General features: G+C 35.7%; 1 protein-coding gene across 1 annotated transcript; it reads right to left on the bottom strand.

The window, feature by feature from the left end:
- Positions 1-249: 249 nt before the first annotated feature.
- LOC123274431 (ATP-dependent DNA helicase pif1-like) lies at positions 250-1,803 on the bottom strand. The gene has a single exon (XM_044742037.1). It carries the CDS (start codon positions 1,801-1,803, stop codon positions 250-252), a length of 1,554 nt encoding a protein of 517 aa, XP_044597972.1.
- Between the last annotated feature and the right edge of the window lie 9,879 nt (positions 1,804-11,682).

The following is an 11,682-nucleotide window of genomic DNA, read 5'->3' as shown; positions in this document are numbered from 1 at the left end:
ATGAAATCAGAAATATTATTTTTAAATAAGTCAATTTTTTTTTTAATTAAAGAAATTTATCTTGTTTGAAATTTTTTAAATTGAAGAGGCTATAAGCATACGTGCGCATGCGCGCACATGCGCAAAGGGCGTGAGAGTTTTTCTCATCGCGCGAGTAATGATAGTGAGTCGTTTTACGAGAGTGCTGAAGGGTTAATTCTTTAACAGTAATATTTATTATTTCAAATTATAAATACTTTCAATTTCAATTTAATTTAGCACTAATCGGTGCACAATATTTTTGGTTAACCTGTCTTTAGCTAACACAAATAGATTCGACGGTTTCCCAACACGTGAACATGCAACATATAGTTGCCGATGAGAAAAACACGGATTTTCCAAATCTAAACCACAAATGGACATTGTTTGGCCTCGAGACTTATTTATGGACATGGCAAAAGCTAAACGAATTGGAAACTGTAGCCGTTTGAAAGGTATGGTAGAATCTGACGGTATTATTGGAATACGTGGCAACAGGACCACTTTTCCTTTAAACTTCCCAGTTAAAATGGTTGCTTCAAGAATGTTTCCGGTGATCTTTTTGATGATCAAACGTGTACCGTTGCATAATTGAGGTGGATTAAAATTACGTAGGAGAATAATCGGGGAACCAATCTTTAATTGAAGATTGTGGGGTGGCATTCCAGGTATATATAGTGAATTCAAAAATTCAGTTGGAAAATTTATACTTTCATTTTCATCAACAACAGTATCGATTAATTTAAAAAACATTAGATCGCTTGGTAACAACTGTTGTATCTGGAAGTTAATTTCGGCAACATCAACATTTTTGGCTGCCAAAATCAACCGATGACTGAGCCAGTTATGATTCAAGTAATTATTCTGTATATCCGGAAAAATACTCTGAATCAATTCATTTTTATCTTGAAGAAAAGTACAAAAATTGTCTGTCAGTTTGATGCATTGCGTATTTGGTTGCAGTTCTATTTTACCGTTCCCAATATCTAGTAATTGCTCGGAAAATATTTGTGCTGATGGATCATTTTGCAACTGTACCCGCATGTTTATGGTCAATCGAAGTGTTTCAACACTTCGCCATAAGAATGATTGTTTCAAACATGCATTAATCTCATCCGCGAAAATTAAGCGAGGTATAACCGGTAAAGTCTGACGGAAATCACCAGACAAAAGTAAGATAGTACAACCGAAAAGTTTATTATTGCTGTTTAAATCCTGCATAGTTCTATGCAATGCTTCAAGTGAATATTTGTGCGCCATTGTACACTCATCCCAAATTATTATAGAACTCTTCCGCAACACTGCAGCTATTCCACTATTCTTTTTGATGTTACACATTGCATCTGGCTTATGATGAATATCCAATGGCAGCTTGAATGTTGAATGTGCCGTTCGCCCACCATCCAGTAAAGTAGCCGCAATGCCTGACGATGTAACGGCCAATGCGATTTTCTGTTGCGACCGTATTTTGGCAAGAATCAACGATATTGAAAATGTCTTACCGGTTCCACCTAGTGCGTCCAAGAAAAAAATACCGCCTTGTTCAGCAGCAACAGCCAGCATAATCCGATTATAAATAATTTTTTGTTTTGCTGTTAGTAATGGCTCACTGTTCGTGATAATCGTGGCTAAATTTCCATGGTCATATTGTTGTTCTCGTTGTAAATCGGTATTGACTAAGTCAGTAGCTGGGCGATTAGGTGATGGCATACCATAATGATTAAGTGGTAAATTTGAAATTAGAACACATAAATCCTCGATCAACACCAATGCTTCATTATACATCTCTGGCGTATAATGTATGTTTTGGCATTGATCTGTTTGTCTAATTGGGTGCAATATGTCTTCTGTCATGCAATTTTTATATTTTTCCCACAAAGTTTATGCTTACAATGGATAACACGTCGTCAAAATAATTGCAAATAGCTGACGAATGTTATTGGGCATTGATGTCAACGCAGCATCAGCAAGCGCTAAGTCCCAATGGTTATCGTCTTCTAGCAATTGAATTTCACGACATGCATCTTGGTATGTATTGAATACTCGACCATTAACTGTTCGCAGAAATTCAAAAGACGTTGGTCCAGGCACATTCACCAATAACAAACGTAAATAGAAGCACCCACGTTGTTTTGGATGTACTGTGTAAAGTCGCCCCCATGTCTTAGCTTTGAATATGCCTGGAATGGAAGGATGTCGTTTTCCTTGTTTTCGTGGTTCCCATTTTTTACTGGATTTGTTCCATGTGAAATAACGCGGAACATCACCATATAGCAATGTCTTTGCGAATCGGCCAAAAATATCAAATCTTTGTCACAATGTAAAAAATTCAGTTAGTGTCGTTTTTGGGGCCTCGAACGCTCTTTGGAGAAGATCTTCTTCAGTGAAGTATACACGTTGACCGTTTTCAAGATGTATTGCTAGATGCTAGACAGAAGGATCTCTTTCGTGTATGGGAAAGCTGAGAATATGCCAAATAGCTTCGTTGCTGCTAATGTATCTACCCATTTGGTATCGTGCTATTTCGTCATTTTTATTTATATTTTGTACTTCAAATATGGCCCAATCACTGCCTTTGTTTACATATTTACAAATGTACTTAATTGATTTTACAGAACTGCAAAGCTCAACGTTGATATGAGCTTTATAAGTTTTTGAAAGTTATGGTGAATATGGTACCACCCACTGATTATCAAATTCTGCTTGATTTGGATAATTCGGCAGTCACATTGTAAATGTGTGGCCACCATTCTCAGTATTTCTGCGGCGATATATAGGATAACCATCAATATCCGTGATAGTGTCATTCGTATGCGGCTTTGGGAAATTTTTCTTACATTTTCCATTTTCCATGCATGGTGACGTGATGTTAAAAGCACCGCATGGCCCATGAATCATGTGTTTAGTGACAACATCAAATAATTCTGGATCAATTAATGGGTCTGGAATTTCGGCTGAAATTATTTGATCAATTTCTTCTGGACGGATTTTATCTTCAAGTCAAATCAAAATGTGGGCATGAGGCAAACCTCGCTTTTGCCACTCAATCGTATACAGCCAACAACGTGAGATACCGAAAATTGAATATTTAACAATAAAATCAATTAAAGATTTCAATTTTTGCTTAAACACGCGTGCAGTTATATCATGACGATAAATTGCTTGTTGTCCTGATAATAATAAAGTTTGTATCTCTTCCCAATTCGGATTACATGTAAATGTAAGAAACAAATCCGGTCGGCCGTAATGACGTACGTAAGTCATCGCGTCTTGCATGTATTCCTGCATGTTCCGTGGACTGCCGATGTAGCTTGAAGGTAAAATGAAAGCATTACCGATGTCATTAGGATTTAAATTTCCGTTGATGTTTCCAGAAACAGCATCTCGTAAGTGAATATATTCTTCCGATCGTAATTTAGCCTGGTTGAATCGAATGAATCGCAAGCGTTCGCTTTCAACCTTAGCATACATATCAACAATGTATTGATGGAATAGCTGATGATATCGAAGGATATAGTTGTCCTGATTTAGTCTAATCATTATTCGGTGTTCGTGGTAGTTCATTGAGCACACTTTTTTATTTCCATAATCACCTAAAAAAATAAAAAATAAAATACAATACGAAATTAACATTCATACCTACAGTAAGAAAATAAATAGGTAATTGTCAAATTTACCGGTATTAGGATCACACTGTTTGATGTTAAGGTGATATTCATCCTGTCCTTGCCAAAATATCAATGGATATTGTATTGCATCATATGAGCGGTGTAGATCCGGAATCATACTGATAGTGTTGTCTCGCCGTGTAATTTTTATAGATCTTTTGTCAACTGGATCACTAACCATGATAACAGCAACCTGATCAACAGTTGGAGCGTTGAATCTACCAGTATGTTCACCTAATGGTACTTTATCGGCTTTTATGACGATTTAATAGTTGTCATCTTGCAATCGTAGCGAAACTCTTTTGATTAATTGAAGTACACTACTGGAAAAAATTAAGGGATCAAAAAAAAAATTCCAAATTTTTCGGTAGTTTTCAACAGGCCGTAACTTTGAGAGAAATGGTCATACGGGAAATCTAAAAAAACGAAATTGTAGCTCCAAGTGTCTAGTTTTTGGATTAGAACTTTAAAATTTTGTAGCCTCCGCGGTTTTTGAGTAATCATAGAAAAACCAGCAACAAAAAAATTCTCAAAATTTTTTTAGTTTTTTTTTTTGATTTACGGGCGTGGAAAAAATTTTTTTTTACCACTATAAGGATCGGATACTTTGTTCGTTTAGCTTTAATATCTTTTTTTAAACACCCTGATACGTCCACTCCACGCCGAGATATCGGTCTTCAAATGGAAAAGGATCTTTTTGTCTTTGATTATCGATATCTCAGCAACCAATGATCGCACAGAAAGTTAAAAGTGGGTTTCAAGAACTTGAATGAATTCCCCTTAACGGCTGTCCATTGCTTTTTCGAAAAAAAAATTTTTTCTTTTTGTCACATGGATTTGAAAATGCAACAAAAAAAGGGCTTTTGGTGGTTTTTTGGAAAATCAAGCGCTGGATAGAAAATATTGAGGAAACCACTTATGTTAAGTGTGCCTTTTACAGTTCAATGTGTCCACAAAAACCCTACAAAGAACCGAATTAATCCAGCCAGCCGTTTTTTTTTGTTTCACTCGATCGAATTTTTGAAAAAATTAAAGGATCACGTTTTTTGCTCTGAAAAGCTCATAATTTTAAAAAATGAGAAAAAAAAATTGTTTTTCCAAGCTTTTTCCACATTTCGGTACCAGAAAGTGCTTAAATTTTCAAAAAAAAAAACTTTTTTTCTGAAATTTTTTCTCTTGAAAAGTTTAAGAAAACAGTTACCGCCGGCATTAGCGTTATCCAAAGCGTACCACGTGGAGGTCGCGCGGTCGGATTTACGCTTCTGTGTGTGTGTGTGTGTGTGTGTGTGTGTGTGTGTGTGTGTGTGTGTGTGTGTATGGTATTTCAGAAGATTTGAAACCCGGTGGCTCGTCAGTTCCACCGTATTTAATGACTCCAAACTCATTCTCTGAAGGTTTTTGTTGGTTTAATACCGGGTATTACCACCCCTGTTTTCAATAACGGCTCTCAACCGTTCAGCTATGTTTATGCAGACGGTAATTTGAGACTGCGGAATGGTATTCCAAATGTGCTGAAGCGCACGCTCCAAAGCAGCTAAGTTCTCCAAACTTGGATACTCTCTGCGCAACCGACGGCCCATTATGTCCCAAACGTGCTCTATGGGGTTGAGATCTAGACTCATTGCTGAGTGTCGCAACAATGTGATGTCATGCTGCTCAAAGAAGCGCCTGGTAATGTTGGCTGTGTGTGGACGTGCGTTATCTTGCATCAATATGAACGACCTCAGATGTTCTCGCCTGCGCAGAACAATGGGCCTTAAAATTTGGTCGATGTAGCGTCTAGCTGTCAAATTTTCGCGTACAATTACCAAAGGTGTTCTCCAATTCCGTGAAACGCCGCCCCACACCATAACTGATCCACCGCCGTAGGCAACGACTGGACGGACACAGTTCTGGCGAAAACGTTCTCCACGAGGGCGCCAAACGAGCGGACGTCAGTCGTTGCCATACAGATTAAAACGAGACTCGTCAGTGAATAAAACATTTGGCCATTGCCTCAAGTTCCAATTTCGATGATCGTTAGCATACGCTAAACGAGCTCGACGATGTCTCGCTGTCAACAGGGGTACACGAGTAGGGTGTCGTGCGTGTAACCCAGTTTCACGAAGACGGTTGATGACTGTTCGAGAGCAAATGTTTCGCATTTGATGCCGTCGTCACTGTTGCTGTTGTTGCTGTTGTCTGCGATTGGGGAAGTTTTAAGCAACAATATTCGCATTGACGAAAGGTTGTCGTTGAACTTCTCTAACAATTGCCCGATCATCGCGGGCATTAGTGACTCGATCGCGACCTTATCCGGGGCGACGATGGTATTGATTCGTCTCTTGGTATCTGGTATAAGCTCGAGATACGACAGATTGACTTACACCCATCCGGATGGCAACTGCATGTTGAGTGTAATCTTCGTCAATAAGAGTCACTAATCGAGCGACTTCCACCTCTAATAAATATCGTCTAACCATGATTAAAAATCAAAAAAGTAAGAAATTTCCAATTTTGACCGAAAAATTAAAAAAAAATTTTTTTTAGCGCAGAGGGATTAGTTTTGAAAAAAACTGTTGAATGAAGCGATTTGCTAAGGGTTCACGAAAAGAAAAGAAAAACAATCTCCGAAAAGTGTATGACAAAAATCGAAATTCGATTGGGGGTATTAACTTTTTTTATTAATTTAATTAAAAGGACATCAGTAGAATCAAGGAATGCAGCGGCGGAAAGGTGATAAAAATCATTGGGCGATGATTTTTTGAATTTCCTTAACTTGTTAAAAAAATAATTTTTCCAAAAAAAAATTTTTTTATGAAATTTTTTTTTCGAAAAAAATGTTTTTTTTGAAATTTTTTTTTTTGAATTTTTTTTTTTGAAAATTTAAGCACTTTCTGGTACCGAAATGTGGAAAAAGCTCGGAAAAACAATTTTTTTTTCTCATTTTTTAAAATTATGAGCTTTTCAGAGCAAAAAACGTGATCCTTTAATTTTTTCAAAAATTCGATCGAGTGAAACAAAAAAAAACGGCTGGCTGGATTAATTCGGTTCTTTGTAGGGTTTTTGTGGGTACATTAAACTGTAAAAGGCACACTTAACATTAGTGGTTTCCTCAATATTTTCTATCCAGCGCTTGATTTTCCAAAAAACCACCAAAAGCCCTTTTTTTGTTGCATTTTCAAATTCATGTGACAAAAAGAAAAAATTTTTTTTTCGAAAAAGCAATGGACAGTCGTTAAGGGGAATTCATTCAAGTTCTTGAAACCCACCTTTAACTTTCTGTGCGATCATTGGTTGCTGAGATATCGATAATCAAAGACAAAAAGATCCTTTTCCATTTGAAGACCGATATCTCGGCGAGGAGTGGACGTATCAGGGTGTTCAAAAAAAGATATTAAAGCTAAATGAACAAAATATCCGATTCTTATAGTGGTTAAGCTAAAAAAATTTTTTCCACGCCCGTAATCAAAAAAAAAAACTAAAATAATTTCCTGTACGACCATTTCTCTCAAAGTTACGGCTTGTTGAAAACTACCGAAAAATTTGGAATTTTTTTTTTGATCCCTTAATTTTTTCCAGTAGTGTATAATCAAAGTGTTATATTATTACTAGAATAGCCATCCTTCCTATTTTCCACAAATTATTATAAAAGTCATTCAGGTTATGGGCCCAGCACGCTTCCACTGACAGATAAAGAGAAACGGTCAGCTTTTTACCAAGTTGTCAGTAAAGTAATTCCAGAAGCCCGAACTGCTGATTTATTGCATTGGCAATTTAAAGGCAGATCAATGACTCTGGTTGAGTTGAGGTCTCATTTGCTGCAGCTGGAAGCTGAGAAGAAGTCAGAAACTTTTCAAGAACAAGACGCGTGTGCAAACCAAGCAAAACGGTTTAAATCACACCATGACAACTGTTATAGATGCAATAAGACGGGTCACTACGTCAAACAGTGTCCTTTAGCAGCAACTAGTGAATGGTACTGTTATATTTGTAAAGTGATCACTGATCACAATACAAATTCTTGTCCAAAAAATGAGGACAGTCAAAATTCAGGCAGGTCTGACTACAGGCACGGTCGTGGTCGTGGTAGAGGTAGAGGTAGAGGTGATTTTAGAAGAGGTACGTTCTTCAAAGGAGGTTTTGGTGGCAAATCCAAAGAATACACCAAATCCAAGTCGAAGACGTTCAAAAAGCAAGCAGTCTCACCAAAGGATGGAGATAAAAAGAAACCACAAGCACGACAAGCAGGTATGAATTTTGAAAATATAAATAATGTAGATAATATTACGTTTATTGCGGACTCAGGCGCAACTGAGCATATAATTAACAAGAGTTTGATTTTAAGTAATTTCAAACATTGCACAGGTGAGGTAATTAAAAGTGCAAATAAAAATAAGTCAGCTGACATAGTAATCGATGGAGTCGGTGACCTTTACTTAAAACCAAATCTTAGCAAAATAAAATTAACGAACGTATTATCTGCAGAAAATATCGGAAATAATTTAATTTCTCTTAGACGATTTGTAGATGCTGGATTAGGAATATTTTTAGATGATAAAAAATTAGAAATATTCGATAAAGAAACAGGTGAAATATGTTTAACAGGAAAGTATGTTAAACCTAACTGGCTTGTTACCTTCGAGGTAAAATATGCTGAGGAGGTTAATAGGCCAGATTACATAACGTATTCTTGTACTGCTGAAATTATTTCTCCAAATGAATTTTCTGAACAATCTCAGACGGTACCTGTTGATTTAAATTTGCAAAAGATGGAGGGAGATTTAGATGTTTCCTCTCATAAATCAACATCATCTGAGCTTGGGAGGGAGAGTAAGAAGAAAAGTCTTTTGGAGAAAGATAGAAGTAATATAGAAGCAGAAATCACAGATTTTTTATTGAATGAACAAACTTTAAATAGAAGAATTTTAGATTTTAATTCAGCTGATGCTCTAGAAGAATTTAATAATATTAAAAGTGCTGAAAATAATATACAACAATTAAAAATAATAAAAATAGATGAAGGTATGTTATGGCACATAAGACTTGTTCATCCAAGCTTGAATTATCTAAAAGAACTTAAAAAATCTGAGCAGTCGTTGTGTAATGTAAACTTTAAAAAAAATATTTTAGATTGTGAAACCTGTATTCTAGCTAAGATGGAAAAATTACCCTTTAAAGAATCTAGACTAATAGCAGATAGACCGTTACTGTGTGTAACGGTTGTGTCCACAACGAACGTTTCACGTAATAATTACCGTAACCCCTATTCTTTCCCGCATCACAGCATTATTTATATTTATAAAAATGCTTGCCGTAAGATGGACGGTGTGGCTTAATGTATATAAAATAAGCGAATGGAAATTTAGTATAGACCGGATAGCTCAAATGGTAGAGTAGCCGACATGTCTTCGGAAGGTTCTGGGTTCGAATCCCAGTCCGAGCTATCTAATAATTTTTTCTCGCATATTCTATAAACTCACATTAAGATTATCCTCTCCACATTCCTTTCTCAATCCTTTCCTACCAATATCCTGTTACGTGAATGTGGAACGCTTCACGTAATAATTACCGTAACCCCTATTCTTTCCCGCTTCACAGCATTATTTATATTTATATAAATTTTTGCATTTTTTCAAATATAAATAATGCTGTGAAGCGGGAAAGAATGGGAGTTACAATAATTATTACGTGAAGCGTTCCACATTTACGTAACAGGATATTGGTAGGAAAGGATTGAGAAAATGAAGATCATCTTAATGTGAGTTTATAGAATATGCGAGAAAAAATTATTAGATAGCTCGGAGTGGGATTCGAACCCAGAACCTTCCGAAGACATGTCGGCTACTCTGCCATTTGAGCTATCCGGTCTATACTAAATTTCCTTTCGATTATTCAAACGACACAACATTAGTGTCCACAATTCATGTGGACACTATGGGACAATTTAAAATAAATTCGTTCCCAGGTGCTTACAAATACATTATTGTGTTTTTAGATGATTTTTCTAGATTTGCAAAAATTTATTCTATTAAAAATAAAAATGAAGCTGCTAGTTGTTTAGAAAGCTTCATAAATACAACTAGAAATTTATTAGGTAAAAATGATAAAGTGTGCTATATCAGAACTGATAATGCTAGGGTGTTTACGGGAGGTGATACTGTAGATGTTATGCATAAAAAAAAGATAGAATCAGATTATGCACCACCGTATACTCCAGAGTTAAATGGTACAGCCGAGAGATTTAATAAAACAATACAACAGAAAATTAGAGCGTTATTGTTTGACTCTGGCCTGTCTAAATCGATGTGGATATTGACAGCTGAAACAGCTGTTGATATGTACAATCGAACACCTCACAAAACCAATGGTTTTGTATCACTATTAAATAAACTCAATGCAAAGATTAGCACACATATGAATAAAATTAGAAGGTTTGGATGTTTAGCTTATGTTAAACTTCCAATATCAGAAAATAAATTTTCTGAAAGAGCAATAAGATCCATACTGGTAGGTTACTCACGTACTGGTTATGTATTGTGGGAGCCGACCTCTGGAAAAATTCTTAAATTCAAGACATGTCAGATTTAATGAAAAACTAGTTTATAAGGATTATTACAAAACAAAAGATTTAGAAGTTGAAGATTCTCCAACAATTGAAAAACAAAAAGATGTAGAAGTAGATGATAATTCAATTGATGGGAAAATAGATTCTGAATCTTCTGATGCAAATACTCCTGTAACAATAAACTCTAAAGATAAACTAGTTAATTCAGACAAATCTAAAAAGCGTAAATTAGATGATAATGTATCAATTGATACCAAATTTAAGAAATTGAGAGCTTCAAAAAGGAAACTAAAACCCAAGATAGATGATAACTTCGTTTATGCCAAAACAATAAAAAAGTTCACGATTGTAGATGAAGAAGTTTTTATACATGCTATGCTTTCTTCTATCAACAAGGATCCCAGTAATTACAAAGAGTGTTTACTGCGGGAAGACTGTGTTGATTGGATGAAAGCAGTTAAAGAAGAATTAAAATCAATAGATGATAACAAAGTCTACAATCTAGTTAAAAGACTTGTAGATGCTAATGTAGTGAACTCTAGATGGGTTTTTAAAACCAAAATTGGCAAAACTGGAGAAACCATCTATAAAGTTAGAGTGGTTATAAGAGGTTTTCTAGATGTAAACGAGTAAGAGCTGAAAGAAACTTATGCTCCAGTCTCAAGACTTCCAGTAATCAGATTAGCACTAGCAATCATAAAGAAACTTGATTTAGACGCAAGACAAATGGATGTAAAAACTGTCTTTCTGTATGGGACTCTGGAAAAAGCAATTTTTATGGAGATTCCAGAAAGCTATGATTGCAGTGATGAAATCAGAGAAAAGATAGTCTGGAAGCTTGAAAAATCTCTTTATGGATTGAGGATCAGTCCTAAGAGATGGAACAAAAAGTTCACTGAAGAAGCACTGAAACTAGGTTTGGAGAATGATCTAAACGAGCCATGCTTATTTACTTGGAGAGAAGATGGAAAAATTGCCATCGTAATCCTATACGTAGATGATATGATTGCAGCTAGCAATTTACCCGAAAAATTAGATGAAATTATAAATCATTTCAGTAACGTTTTCGAAATGAAAATTTTGGGAGAACCGGAAAATTTTCTTGGGATGAAAATTCACCAAATGAATATAGAAGTAAATCAGTGAAAATGTCTATTCACACTACCAGCCTGAGTACACTGAAAAAGATCCTAGAACGTTTCGATCTGAAAAGAATGTAATGCTCAAGACACACCCATGATAACTAGACAAATTAAAAATAGAAACAATAAAAAACATAGGAAAAATTAGATGATTCCAATAAAAATTCCAGCTAATGCACCTTATAGAGAGGCTATAGGGAGTCTGTTGTTGTATCTTGCTGGTGCAACCAGACCAGATATAGCATATGCTGTAAATGGTATTGTTTAGAAGACGTAGAATAATCCAACCAAAGGAGATTGGACTGAA

This window comes from Cotesia glomerata, unplaced genomic scaffold (genome assembly GCF_020080835.1).
Source record: "Cotesia glomerata isolate CgM1 unplaced genomic scaffold, MPM_Cglom_v2.3 scaffold_34, whole genome shotgun sequence".
Taxonomy (NCBI): Eukaryota; Metazoa; Arthropoda; class Insecta; order Hymenoptera; family Braconidae; genus Cotesia; species Cotesia glomerata.
Note: the sequence above shows the minus strand (reverse complement) of the source record. Positions and strands in the feature narration are given on the sequence as shown.

Bases quoted from the DNA above. Each gene is read 5' to 3' on its own strand.
- LOC123274431 (XM_044742037.1), bottom strand. From the start codon at position 1,803: ATGTATAATGAAGCATTGGTGTTGATCGAGGATTTATGTGTTCTAATT.